Source organism: Nicotiana tabacum, chromosome 17 (genome assembly GCF_000715075.1).
Source record: "Nicotiana tabacum cultivar K326 chromosome 17, ASM71507v2, whole genome shotgun sequence".
Classification (NCBI taxonomy): domain Eukaryota; kingdom Viridiplantae; phylum Streptophyta; class Magnoliopsida; order Solanales; family Solanaceae; genus Nicotiana; species Nicotiana tabacum.
Window position 1 is genome coordinate 15,121,722 of NC_134096.1, and position 14,671 is coordinate 15,136,392.

The 14,671-nt window shown below is 38.2% G+C and overlaps 1 protein-coding gene across 1 annotated transcript; it reads left to right on the top strand.

Annotated features, from left to right (window-relative positions):
* The first annotated feature begins 426 nt into the window (after positions 1-426).
* Positions 427-5,182, top strand: LOC107815159 (uncharacterized). Its single transcript, XM_016640675.2, has 3 exons — positions 427-895; positions 3,739-3,952; positions 4,332-5,182. The coding sequence occupies exons 1-3, from the start codon at positions 632-634 to the stop codon at positions 4,820-4,822; spliced, it is 969 nt and encodes a 322-aa protein (XP_016496161.2). The 5' UTR covers positions 427-631; the 3' UTR covers positions 4,823-5,182.
* Positions 5,183-14,671: the final 9,489 nt, after the last annotated feature.

Consider the following 14,671-nt stretch of genomic DNA (forward strand, 5'->3'; position numbering starts at 1 on the left):
CTGTATCGTTTTGATGTATACAGTGTTTGGATAAATTGTATTGTTTGTCGTCATTTCATGATGTCATGTATCAATAATATGAATAATAAATTTGTAATATTATAAAAAAAATAAAAAAATAAAGTACAAGGTAGAATTATTATATAAGATAGGGGAAAGAATAAAATAAAATTATTTAATAATTAAAAAGGACAAAATAGGAGAAAAAAATAATGTGACGATGCGATCACATCAAATTAATTTTTATATAAAATAATACTTTTTTGTTGTTACGTAACAACATATTTAATAATACCATACAATCCAACAGGTAAGTCATCCAAACAAGTCAATTGTCATCTACTTTCTTTTGCCAACGGTTTACGTAGAATATTCTATGTGCAAGTCGTTTTTTTATTTTGTTTAATCTTTATATAAGAACAATGGAGATCATAATAGAAACGCGGAAAAAAGAAAAAAGAGATCATCATAATAGAAAGCTGAAAGCTCAACGGACAAAAGAGAAAAGAAAGGAATTAGCTTCTCAATTCCCGCTCGCCTCATTTGACAGTTGACACTTTCTCCTTTTTCAAAATATCCAAATCAAAATTTCCATTTTCAAAACCTAGCTAACATTCTCAGCTCGCCGGAGATGAGTAGTCACGAACGCCGAGGCCCGGTGGCCGTCGTCGGCAGCGGCGGAGGTGGAGGTGGAGAACTGTATTGGACAGCCGGAAATTGGCTCAATAGAACCGGCAGCGGCGGCGGAGGCGGTTACAGTCACGAGAGCGAACCTGACTTGGCTGCTATGGTTAGTGATTTTTTGGAAAGTAGTAGTGTCGGTGCGGAGTCTCGGTATAGCAGTGATAATGACTCTGGTTTCTCCGATCTCGCTCTTCTCGCTGATAGGATTTCGGTGAGTATTCTTTTGTTTCCGTGTATGCATATTATGCTTATCGGATTTTAATTTGCATTCTTTGTGAGACACATACTGCATACATAGCTAGCTTGAATAGGGATTTTCTCCAGAGCAATTAAAGTGTGAAATGGAGTAATTTTTGTCTCTGTGTATAGACATGTTTATAATTATGCTTATCAAATTCTGATTTTGCATGGTTTTTAGAGGTTTTAACTATGAAATTGATCGAGTATTTTGGTCTAGGTGTATATAGGGAGAGCTTGAATAGCGCAGATAACAATTTTATCCAGAGCAGTTAAAGTTTCAGCGGAGCAATCTTTTTCTCTGTGTATAGACATGTTTATGCTGATCGGCGATCCATGAGTTGAAGTTTATGAGTTCCTAAAGCTACCCCAAGTTAATATACAATAATAATTGAGTTCATCGTCAATTATTGATAGATATTTTGTGATTTCTTAAAACATGTATAGAGTATGGTCAAAAGCTAATGGGTTCAGGTAGGTTACAAGCTAAATCCGCCTCTGTGTATGTTGAGCTTTAGTTCAAGTATTTCGGTCTAGGTGTATACATAGCGACCTTGGGTAGTACAAATAAGGATCTTATTCTGAGAAATTAATGTTTGAAACGGAGTAATCCTTATATCTGTATACACATATGTTTATGCTCATCAGATCAGAAATAAATATTAAATTCCTTAAGATTGTTAGTCCCGCCAATATTGCTGTATTTGTAAATAATAATTCTGTAAAATATAAGTTATCGTAATGAAACAGTAATTAATTCGAGCCCACTGAATTCACAGTGTTTCCTTAAGGAATTTAATCCCCTCCTAGTACCCAAGGTAATGGATTATTTCCTCCCAGGATAGAACGAATCACACACTGGTGTAGCGGTACTTCAAACCCCAGTGTTTCAGCGAACACAAAGTTCGGTAGCAAATCACACTTACAGTTGCTTTGTTTGAAGTTAAAAATAATGCAGAACGAAGGAGTAGAAACTCAGAAAATCGTATGGAAATGCTGAGAGGAAGGAGTGCAATGTATAGCCAAATCTGTTGAGCGATTTCAGTCTTGTGTATTGTGTGTGTCTTTCTTCAACAGCTGCTCCACATATATATATCAGCCAGTGTTGAAGAAGAACAATCGTCCACCCTCCATGGTGGAGCAAGCATTAGCTTGTTTGTGGAGCAAGCACATTCATGGTGGGAAGAGCATTAGGCTGCTGCCTTGTGGTCAATACACGGATTGAAAAATATCCGTTACAAATGCGGATAATCTTACGTTAATATTTACTATTAACAAATAAATTTGGTCCAGCCGAAGCCGAAGCCGTAGCCGAAGCCGAGCCGAGCGAGCGACGACGACGACGGCGCGAGGCTTGCTTTCTTCTTAACTCTTTAAGAGCTACAAGAAGAGCAATTATATATATACCCACCAAAAATCTTTTCATCTTCCAATATGGGATAATGTCTCATTGTCAAGAGGGGGAAACTTAAAATTTTATTCAAAAATTTCATTTTCCCTCCATTTCCCATTCACCCTCATTTCAATACTATTTCATCTTAAAAACAAAACCTCAACAGATGCTAGAGTTGATATTACTCAAGTAGTTTGATCTTGGTTTATGTAGCGAGCTTGGATATCGTTATAGCACATACGGGATTTTTTCCAGAGGATTAATGTTTGAGATAGAATAGTCGGAGTTCCACACATATGACGGTGATGGTTTTCCCCCATAGGAATAAAGTTTGAATTGGAATGTACAGATTTCTTTTATTCTTTTTAGTAATTTTTTGATAAGGTCAAAAGCTGTCCATAACTGGAACCAATTTGATGAATTAGGGATTCTTTTAGCATGACATTAAAGATAGGAAAGCGGGGCCATAAGTGGTTTCTGCCTTTGCAGGTAATCAAGAAAAAAATGATTTGTCTGAATATCTAGTATTTGATTGCTGAGTAACAAGCTATGTATGGTTGGATGGACGGATCCTGCGATGGTCATATGATGGTGAAATTCTTTCTGTGTAACACAATATTGGAGATTTTGAGTACAGAATTCAAAAGCTTTTGGTGAGTGTTAGGGAGTGAAAATTTGGGGATAATGAGGAGAAAGCTAATGGATTGGGAAAAGGATTATGCGGAGAGTAGGAAGGAAAGCTAAGAGGTTGAGAGCTCGCATTTAGCAATAGGGTATTTAATTTTTTTATCAGAAGGTGTGACAGTGATACAAGGGTAGTCTATGTAGAAGCAAGATTGTGCGCACACTACATGGGCATATGCTTCATCTCAGTTTTGGTGGTTGTTTTAATTAGAGAAGGTTTCTCGATAAGCAATAGTTTAAAATTGCATTTTATGGTGGGTGAGCACAAGCTCCTGAAAATGCAAATTTGGATAACCCGCCGGCATTAGCAAACCTACTATCCTGCGCTAAATTCAGGGCGGGCAGTACTACCTTTCTTCCTTGGACATATGGTATCAACCTGCCATGACTTTTCTAAGTAAAAGCATCACTATTTGTAGTAGGCTCCAATCTTGATTTCTCCTTTTTACAATAACTATGAACTAGGAGATGGAAATGACTAGGAGTTTATAATTATAGCTGTTGGAATATGTTCGTATAGCAAATTTTGGAGTAAAACAAGAGCTATTTCTATGTCCCTTTCTGCTTACCATGCCTGTTGCAGACATCTTCTGCTGAAAAGACTTGTCAATGCAACGAACTTCCAAATGAAAGAGTCACTTAGAGCTCGTAGCATAAGAAAACTTAAGTACTAGCTCTCATATATTTGTCTGCTGCTTCTTGCTGAATCTTGTTACCTGCAAATTTGAACCATGATGTAGTTACACAAGCACTCAGTGGACCAGTATGAAAGTGATCTAACAATGGTGGTTCATTCGCTGATTCTTTCGTTGGGCGAGTCCTGCCATCTTAGCAAGCCTGAAACTTGCAATGCGAGCTGCATCAGATCTAATCTAGTGAAGCTCCTACAGTCTTGCGGTTATGATGCAGCTTTGTGTTCAACCAAGTGGCAGGGTTGTGGAAAGATTCCTGGAGGTATGCTTTCAAAGATTATTACTTATCTGAATTCGTTTCCTGCATGTTTGCTACCTTAAGATGTCTAACTATGAATATTTCTTTGGCTTATAAAGAAAGTCTTTCACGGTGCTACGGCGTTTTGTATTACTTCCAATATATCTATATGCTGGGTTTCAACTTAGTTCTAGTGTCAATGTGTGCAAAATATGTGGCATTGTCTACCATATATATTAGTAGATTCAACAAGATAATGTTCCCATGGAACTTTATCTTTTGATTAAAATAATTAACTTTTCAATTTTGAGCGAAAAATTTACCGTGGTAATAACGTCTGCTGAAATAAATATGAGAGCTGGAGTTCTGCCTGACATTGTGCTACTTTTCCTATGTTATGAAGGTGAACATGAGTATATTGAGGTGATCTCACGTGGAAATGATGGATGCTCTGAAAGGTACATCATTGACATCGACTTCAGGAGCCACTTTGAGATTGCAAGAGCTGTCAAATCCTACAATGTGGTCTTGAGTTGTCTTCCACCAGTGTATGTTGGCACAGTAAGAAAGCTTAAGCAATATCTTCAGACTATGGTAGAAGCAGCGAGATGTTCGCTCAAACAGAACTCAATGCCTCTTCCTCCGTGGCGATCCCTTGCTTATCTGGAAGCCAAGTGGGAATCATCCAGTCAAAGAGTAGCTAACTTTCAGGTCCAAAGCAGCATTGGCCCCTCTAATTCCTCTCATCAGCATTGTACTGAGCTGTTGTGGAGGATAAAATCCAGTATTGGGTCTGAAATCAACGCCAAAAGTTTCTTGGTTCCTAAAAGCTGTAGAAAGAAGCAGGGACTAAAGATTGATAAATTGAGGCATTCTTCACCAGTGACACCGTGATCTTGCATGGATCTTGCGGTGAAGAGAGAACACAATTTTGTCCAACATCAACTTTCTGACGGTTTTGTTATGTCTTCATTTCCACTTCCATTTAGGCGTTCAACAAATTACTCAAAGTTTGAAGAGAAGGTAAAAATTACCGCAGATTTAGGTTTTGTATCATAAAAATGACACGTTCTTTTTCTCGCGCTACTACGATCAAGGTTTTGCAGTTGCATCTGGTTTTATTTTAGCATCTCGCTACCATAATATAGAATTATTGAATATATTGTTCAAATTATTGTCACTGAACAGGGTATCCCAACTTTGTAGGTTCCCAGTTTAAAGATCAGATTCAATTTAATTTTTTCATTGATACTTGATTAATCACCCTCAATATTGTTTTATGTAAGGTTTTAAGTTTCATTTTTTTTCCTTATTAACAAATTTGAGCCTCGCTTTGTCAAATGTATGCACCGACTTTTGGGAAGTTGATCTTATTTAATTAGCAATTCCTTTCTTACTGACATACTGTTAGAAGCAGCTGATAGTTAAGTGATAATTGTGTCATTTGAAAACGGCAGACTTAATACTTAATAGTAATTAGGTGTTACTCCCTTATGGTTTATGATATTACACTTACTTCCCTAAATTAATGATTAATACAAAAATATTATAATCTGTCTATTTTGCCCTTAGCATGTAGGTTTGGAAGTGACCTTGCTTCCATAATGAACAAGTCCAGTTAACACAAAAGCACTGGATTTCTAACTTTCTGGATTCACACAATGTATCATTTTCTTTATCATTTTGAATTATTTCGACTTGCCCTGTTCCTGATCGTTTCACTTGAATGAAATCATTACCCTAATTTAATTCAAAACCATATAATATTAGACTTTCATCGCACAGGTCCTATACCAAGTGACATAAGAAATGTACCGCCGCTGGCTTTTGACTCTTCACAACATATTATCCCTTCTACATAATCTGAAATAAATTTCTTTTAGAAAGATGAAGATACTTTGGATAATTTGACACTCATTGCATCTTTTCTGTTTGTATCAAATTCTCTGTAGTGAGCTTACTAGGAGTTAAGCATTGACCTGCAGAAATATCTGTAAAGATAGATATCTGTCTTCATTTCTTTTTCCAAAATATCACTGAAATGGATGAAAGTCCCAAGTAATAAGAAACTAGCAAAATATTCCATAAAGTAATGCTAAATCAAGTAGTAAAAGAATTGAGAGTGAGAGACTCTTCAGTTTTAAGCCTCCTTCTGAACTAAAAGGGTATTAAGGTTCCACATCAATGCATAAGCTCATATCAGAAGCTGAAAATAAAAATTTAAACAAATTGTTAGTTTCATCCTAATAGGAGTGGACAAGATGCCTAACCCTATAATGCAAGTGTTACCACCAAGTTTTCATAGCTAAAGAGTAAATGGCTAACTTGAACCAAAACATCAAAAATATGAATTCTCATAGTTTTACTCAAAAAGATGTTGTAAAGTTTATTGAAAGGTCAATTTTTTTCCCAAAGACCTTCAGGAATCTTATATTACTAAACTAAGTTAAATGCATAGTCCAAAATGTCTCCATATATTTCTGGGAAAATAAGAGATCCTCTCAATCTCATCTTCTTTAGTAGCAATCTCTTTACCACATTCAATCTTGATCACCATTTTGTTCACAACACAAGCCAACCTATAAACTTCAATATACCTCAAGGTTAAGGATTATACAAGAGATATTTTCAACTCATTATGCAAGATATTCTTTTTTTTTCATAATTTTGTTTTGACCCAAATCAACATTTCACTTATGCATGTTGGGATTTTTAATTAAGTCTGCCTGCCTTTACATTTCCCACGGCTAGTAGTGAAACAATCTCGGTATATAAACACTTAGAATGGAAGGGCTTGTAATAACCAAGCAGACGCATATTTATGGGTTCTAGATTTTAAAACAACGAATAAGTACTAATAATTGGGTTCTAAACATTTTTTTTTTGCTTTGCACCTTACCAGCCTTGAACTCTTCAAGTGAGACTCATAAATATAGTTACATTAATGGCAATCAGCCTAAGAATGTGATAAAATGTGGGAAAGTTATTCTCACGTCTCAGTGCACATCAATTGTTGAATTTAGTTAATATTATTAGTAAAAATTAGAATAGTTTAAAAGACTTCCTAGGGATAAGTAAATAAAGGTAAATTTGAAAAAATAAAGTGAGTTTCTTTTTTATTAGGTAAAAAAACACTTAATTTTAAACCAAACTAAAAAAGTAAAAATTATGAACGGAAAGGATTACTATTTATTCTCTTATTTCAAAGACAAATTTAGATGGAATATTTTCTGTTTTCGTTGATATTTGTGAACCCAACCCATCACATAACATAAGAGCGGCTTTCTTCAATTAAAATTGGATACAGAGCGTACCATCAATTGTAGTTCCCATAACGTCCAGAAGCAACATAAATTTTGTTGCGCTGGTTTTAAGGAGAACATCAATTTGGCTTCAAACTACATCATGCAAATTTTATAAAAAAGAATAAAATTTTGCTTTTCTCTATTGGAATTGAAGCACAAAACTTTCACAGAACAAATAAAGTAGCAAAACAAGTTAACAAAACTATTAACACTTTTATTATAAGGGAAGATTTATGATCCCTATGTATTTATAACATTCTTATTTTTAATCAAAGCAAAGAGAGTTTTGAAGGGAGAAGAAAAAAAATTGAAGCAGCAGGTGACTCTGCAGAATGTTGGAACGAGGTGAAATGTTTGTTGTCTGGATTAGGGTTTTATTAATAAAAGAATAGGGAAATGGAGAGTTGACGCTTGGGCCGGCCCAAATCTGTGAGTTGGGTCAAAGGTTGGTAGTTATGGTGGGCTGAGTGAGAATTGAGATGGGTCTTGTCATTTGAGTTGTAACTCTCCGTTTCTTTGCTTTTTTTTTTTTTTTTGAAAAAATGATATCGTATAATTGCTCTAAAAATAATATATAAAAATAATAATAATAATAATAATAATAATAAAAATATATATATATATATATATATATATATATATATATATATATATATACTTTTGCAGCTACCGCATGCAAATAGTTTAGACCGCGTGCTAAAAGTGATTTTTGCCCTTTTTTTGTTTGTTTACCATTTTGTGTTTGGTATCCATTTTGGAGTTCGATTAATTTATATTCACGTCGGAAAGTTTCACTTTGAAAGAGAAACACTTTTTACTAAAGACAATTTCATTTACTGGACTTGAATCCAACCTCTTATAGATAACATGTACTTACCACCCAGACACCTTTGATGGTTCGTCTTATTACTGATGATACATAGAGTCCGACCCTCCCATTCCATCGCACCGGAACGATTCGAGAAGAACGATTAGGTTCATATTTTATCCTTTCTTCAGTGCCTATAGACGAAGTGCTTCGTTTCAGATCAATTTTTTGTTGCAATCGCTTCGATCCACCCCTCGGCAAAAAACTGTAATACGCTCTAAGGAATTTCTACTAGCAAACTTTCATGTACTCAAAGTGAATTGTCTAAGTGCTCTCTTGAGATATAAAGTTGAATCTTACTAAGTTAGTCATTCAAGAAGTGTACTCGAGAAACAACCGAGAGCTAAAAATTTTTAGAGAGTTTTATGTTCTTACAAATATAATAGTCATCGTTAACAGTTGGAACAAATCCTAAATACTAGGATCCTAAAGTCCCTTAGAATTCTTGGTAAATTCTCGAATAAGAAGATTGTTACATAGGACAAAGTTAATTTCCCCAAATTCTTTTGTTGAATTTGGACTTTGATATCTTAATTGTGTTACTACTATATAACATTTACATAATTAGAAACCGAATCAAAATTACTACTAATATATAGTTAAATTATGTAAAAATGCTTGAAAAAAATATAATAGTTATTAAACTCTCTAAATAACACTAGTAGTGTTTACCCTAAAAATTGAGTAATAATTAAACTTATATTGTGGTTTTAAGGATATATGATTTAACCCAGTACCAATTGATAAACAACGAATTAAATAGATAAATTGAACAATAAAATAAATCAAACCGGTCTGCAAACAATGTCTCGACCTCGATTCGAGATAGTCTCGAGGTTAGTTAATAAGAACAGTAGATGATGGAACAAACATCGATGAACAGTAAGTAAAACAAAGAAAACAACGAATGTGTATATTCTTATCACTGAATAATGATCATTTTGCTTACAAGTGAATGAGATCCCTCTTTATATAATAGATGAATCCTAAATAAGGTACAACTCTAATAACGGAAGTAGATCCCATGATTGAAACTAATAACCGCTTTGATTTGATATGTTCCGGAATTTTCGCCGTGATTTTCGACCGGTTACTGATATCTCGCCATTCCGTTATTACGCCTTACTCGACGTCAGTCATGCTTGATCTCGATTGTTGATGGCCTCGATCTCAATGAACACTTTGATCTCCAGGCTTGATGTTCTATCTTCGAGCTCGAGCCCGATCTATTATGAGGTTACCCTCGAGAAAACTCCCCTGCCAACGAAATCGGGTATGCCCAATTTCGACCATATACAGATAGTCCCCTCATTTTTTGGAGTGTAACGAGAAAAAATGAATTTGAGACTTCGATTTAATACCTCGATCAATTATGATATCAACATCGTGACGTAAGCGACAGAAGCGTCGTGTATGTACAGTTCCCAAGGTCATTAATTAACGCCAGTTGATGGTCGGCCACCAGTGCTTTCAAACCATCAAAGTGGCTATTATAAATAGACACCTTTATAATCTTCTCAAACATTACTTTCAAACTTCTTCTAATCTTCAAAAGCTCTTCTATTCTCTTCAAGTTCATCAACTTTTCCGGTTTCCATTTGCCAATCTCTTATTAAAACACAAATTCCGCCTTCTTCTTCCTTAAACCTCATATAGTAATGGCAAAAACATCAAAAACTGTTCCTCAAGAGGAAAAGGCCTCCTCATCGTGGTCGGCCGGTGACAAAACACCGGTGGAGCCACGTTTCGAAGAGTGCATCCCCGGGCCATGTGAACTTACTTCCGATTTTAAAGTCGAAAAACCCTCTTCGGTTCCTAGCCGATGCGAGCCCATGTCTAGATACATCTGTTCGATATCCTAAGGCGATCTCGAGCAGGTGAAAAAAGACTGTCACTGGGAGAATAAAGAGGTGGTGATTCCTATCCCCGAGGAGGACATCACCACTCATGTGAAAGGGTTCTTAAGTGTGTATACTTACCCTTTCACACTGGGTTTCGTCGATCTTGTCATAATCGAATTGTGCAGCCAATACCGGGTAATCCTAGGCTAGATCTACCCTTTTTTTGGCACATTGTCATTTTGCTCAAATTCTTCTCGAGAAAAGTCGGGGGGATGTCTTTCACACTCAATCATCTCATTAGGCTATATAGCCCCCATCTTTATCGGGGCAGACTGATAAGGCTTCAGCGCTGGGCCAAGAAGTCATTGTTCTCGAGCATAGACGAGGATAAGGACCAATGATGGATGAGTCGGTTTGTCCGAGTCAGGACCTACAACTTAATCCCCATCGAGAAGATGTCATTCCCCAAAGAATGGAACATGAAGCGTAAGTAGGACCTCACCGATAATGTTTGATAACTTGTTATGTTTCCTTTACCTCTTCTTATCTATATTTTTCTTTATGGTGCAGCTTTCCCCTGGTTTCCTGGTGCAGTCCCGGACCTTGCATGTTGGGTTCGACAACTGGTTTCAACCTCTTTGTATGTTGAGCGCTCCTAGCGTGATTTGGCCAAGAGTTGATAGGAGTACAAAAATCATGGTAAGTTCCCCTGTCCGTGTTTGATGCTTTTCTGTGAAATACTTCTTTTTAACTTGATTTTTTCTCATACAGGTCTTGGAGACAATGTCATCATGAGGCCGCATCCCCCCGGGGGAAGATGAGGTCCCGAAGCTGACCAAAGACAAGAAAAGGAGAAGGGCCACGCCTCCAGATACCCCAAAGCCCAGGAAAAGCAGGGCTAGAAAGTAGAAGACTGATCCGACGTTCTGTCTCCCGATGTAGTCCAAATACTATGATATGAAGACGAGGAAGGAGAAGATGTCGACTGCTTGTTGGTGGCTCAGAAGAGGGGAGGCATCGAAGCTTCGAGAACTGCTGAGCTAGTGACGGTCGATAGGTTCAGCCGCAGACCGAGGTGATCTCGGAGGAAGGTTCCAGCAGAGTAATCGGGTGTTGATGATGCCTCATGCCGTGATGAGAAACTGGCGGGTGTGCCCGAAGGGTCTAGTTATGAGGCCCTTCAAAGAGAAGAGAATTCCCCAAGTGAATCGCTCGGGGCAATTAACATTGATGATTAGCCGCCCGGCCCCACGTTCTCTAAGGGGCGGTTTCGGGATGCCCGGTCCATGGGGACCCTCGATGTGGGGACGTCCCCCGAAGGGGATGATATATTTCGCGGTTGCTTCGTGAGGGTCGATGATGTTCCCGACCTAGACGCATCACTTATTTTTTATGAGGCTCAGCGGCTTCTGAACCAAGTGAGTTTTAGCCCATGTTACCATGTTTGCGTTTGTTCTTATTTCTCTAAGTCTGATTTCCTTCCTTTCTGTGTAGGCTACGCCGCTCCATCGAGAATAGTCCTCCAAATACCGAGCTGAGCTGGCTCGATATGACATTGATCTCAAAAAGCTTACGGAGGAGAGAGATGCCCTCAAACTCCTGTATGTGCAAAAAGAAGAGGAGATCATGAGTATTCGAGCTGAGCTGACAAGAGCTCATCAAGATCAGACCGAGCTCATTGAACGAGTAATATAAATTTTTGGGAGCTTGTTATGTATTAACTTGATATTGGCGACTAACACTTTGATCCTGTAGGTTCAGTAAAAGGCCGAATTGGTTGAGTAGCTTCGTAAGGAGGCCAAGATGAAAGAGGCAGAGACTTTGGGGTGGAATCAGAACATGGACCGTGTCGCCTCGGATAAAGATGCGGTTCGGGCACAACTGTCTTCGGTTGAGCGTCAACTCCAAAGTGTGGAGGAGGAGAACTTGGCATGAGCCTAGAAGGTTGAAGAGCTCAAGACTCGGTTGGCCACTGAGCTTGCAAGGGCCATATCCGAGGCAGAGGCGTTCGTGGCATCCTACCGAGCCGACGCTAAAGCCGCTAACACTCGGGTAAAGGAAATTTTCTGACGCTGCTGAGGTTAGATTGTCTCGTGTTGCCGAGCATGCTAGGCACCAGTCTCGAAGAGAGACTCTTGAGGAAGTACATGCTCATGGCTTCGACCTCACGACTGATATCGAGAGTGCGAAGGTTTTGGAGGACGAGGCCGGAGCTTTGCTTTCTGATGATGAAGGCTCTGCGAGTGGATCCGAGAGCGGAGAAGATGAAGATGAAGCTCCCGAAGATGCGGCTCCTGAGGTGGACTAGGCACATAGGATTTTTTTCTTCTTTTGTTTTTTGTGTAAGACCCTGTGTGGTCTTTGTAAATACTTTGCATTTATGAAAGATTCCTTTTCTTTCCGTTTCGTCTCCGATTTCTTATATATGATATATTATGTCTTGCCTTTGCCTTGTGAAAACTTTGTTGCAATCGAGTTGCTGTAGCCTCTATAATCGAGTGAGCAATAGCTCGAACTCAGAGTAGAACAAACCCTTAGTTTTTTTAGTTAAGCGAGGGCGAGTCCCCGAGCTCAACAATATGTTTGGGATTTTGATTTCGGATGACTTGATCGAAGCCGTAATTGTACTATTTTTATAGCCGAGTTCGAGTAAGTTTTGAACTCATAGTAACAGACCCTTTTAAGGTTTTATATCAAATAATGATGAATCCTCGAGCTATATTCAAGTCAGTTTTATTTGAGCTCGGAATAGTGGAACCCTTAGGTCCGAATTGAGTGAGAACAAAATCTCGAACTCTAAGTTTATTGGCCCTTAGGCTCTTTAGATTGGGCCTATATGGCCTCTAAAATATGGCTATTTTTTCCCTTTTTCGGCTTAGAAGACGTAGTAAACAACTTCTTTATGCCTTAGCACGTATTCTTTACCCATTGGGTTTTTTGAGGGTTCGATGTCGATTGAAACCCCTTTGCTTTTTGTGCCTTAGCACGTTTGTGTTAAGATAGTTTGATACCTCTTAAAGTTTTTTGAGGGCTGATTTTATCGAAGCCCTTTTGATTACTTGCCGATGGTAGCCTTTTTTAACCGTTTTTTTAAAGAATTTGAAGGCCTATTTTTATTGCGGGATTCAGACGTCTCCGAGCTGCCTTAATTTGGCCGTAGCCTTTGGGTATGCCTCTTGGGCTTATTTCCCAATAACACTTCGAACTTGTTTGAAGTGTTAGTCCCCAAGAATGATGGCCTTGGCCTATAGATCGAGGGGTGCCTCTTTGAGGTCTTATGAATTTGAGTTTAGATTACTCTAATATGTCGATCGTCGACGGAAGTCCCTGAGTGTACGAGGTATATTTGCACTTGGCCCTTGAGCCATTTCTCACAAAATCATAAGTATGGATCTTTTATAGTAGACAATTTTCTTTGAGACACAAGATGTTTGATATAGAAAGAATGATTCTTTGTATAATTTATACATGCGTACATGTTTTGCCATCGGGGCTCGACTAATCTATATGGACACGGTTCATTCGACCGTTTGGCCCATTATAAAGTTTCCTTATCAAGACCCTTTGACACAAAGTATATTCCTCGAAAGTGTAACATCCGAGGGTGATGCCCCCCAGTATTCGAGGTTGATTGTAAATAAGCCTTGGATACTGTTGAATTGTCCTTAGGTAGCACATAATTGTTGCCTCGTTAAAAACCTCGTCGGAAAAATCCACTTGGGATAAAAACTGATCTAAGGGAGAAAGAGTACAACGCATGCTTTAAAACCTGAGGTCTCGATGTCTTCAATCGAACACCTTAGCAATAATACCGTTTGAGAAGCGATATGTTCCAATTATTTGGCAGTTGTTTGTCGTCCATCGTGTCGAGCTTATAATATCCCTTTCCGACGATGTCGAGGACTTGGTAGGGTCCCTCCCAATTTGGGCCGAGCTTCCCTTCATTAGGATCTCGAGTGTTGATGGTGACTTTCCTCAGGACTAAGTCCTCGACTTTGAAGTGTCAAAGGTTGGTTCTCCTATTGTAGTATCTTTCGATTCATTGCTTTTGTGCAACCATTCGAACGAGTACGACTTCTCGATTTTCATCCAATAATTCGAGGCTAGTATTCATAGCCTCGTGATTTGATTCTTTTGTTGTATGTCGAAACCTGGCACTGGGTTCCCCGACTTTGATTGGAATCAAGGCTTCGGAGCCATATACTAAGGAGAACGGGGTTTCCCCCGTACTGGACTTTGATGTTGTTCGATATGCCCAAAGGACTTCGGGTAGAATTTCTCTCCATTTCCCTTTAACGTCGTTCATCCTTTTCTTTAGGTTTTGAATGATAGTCTTGTTCGTCGATTCGGCGTTGATAATATCCTTTTTATTTTGTGGTCTTCGAGGAATTTTATCACTTTGTTGCCGATAAATTATTTTCCATTGTCACACACTATTTCGGCAGGTATCCCAAATCGACATACGATGTGATCTCAGATGAAGTCTATAACTTCTTTCTCTCTCACTTTATCAAACGCCTGTGCTTCAACTCATTTAGAGAAATAGTCAGTCATAAATAAAATGAACTTAGCTTTACCTAGGGCTGATGGCAGAGGGCCAACGATATCCATCCCCCATTTCATGAATGGCCATGGGGATATGACTGAATGAAGTTATTCTCTGAACTGATGGATAATCGGTGAAAACCTTTGACATTTATCACATTTTCGAACAAACTCCTTAGTGTCT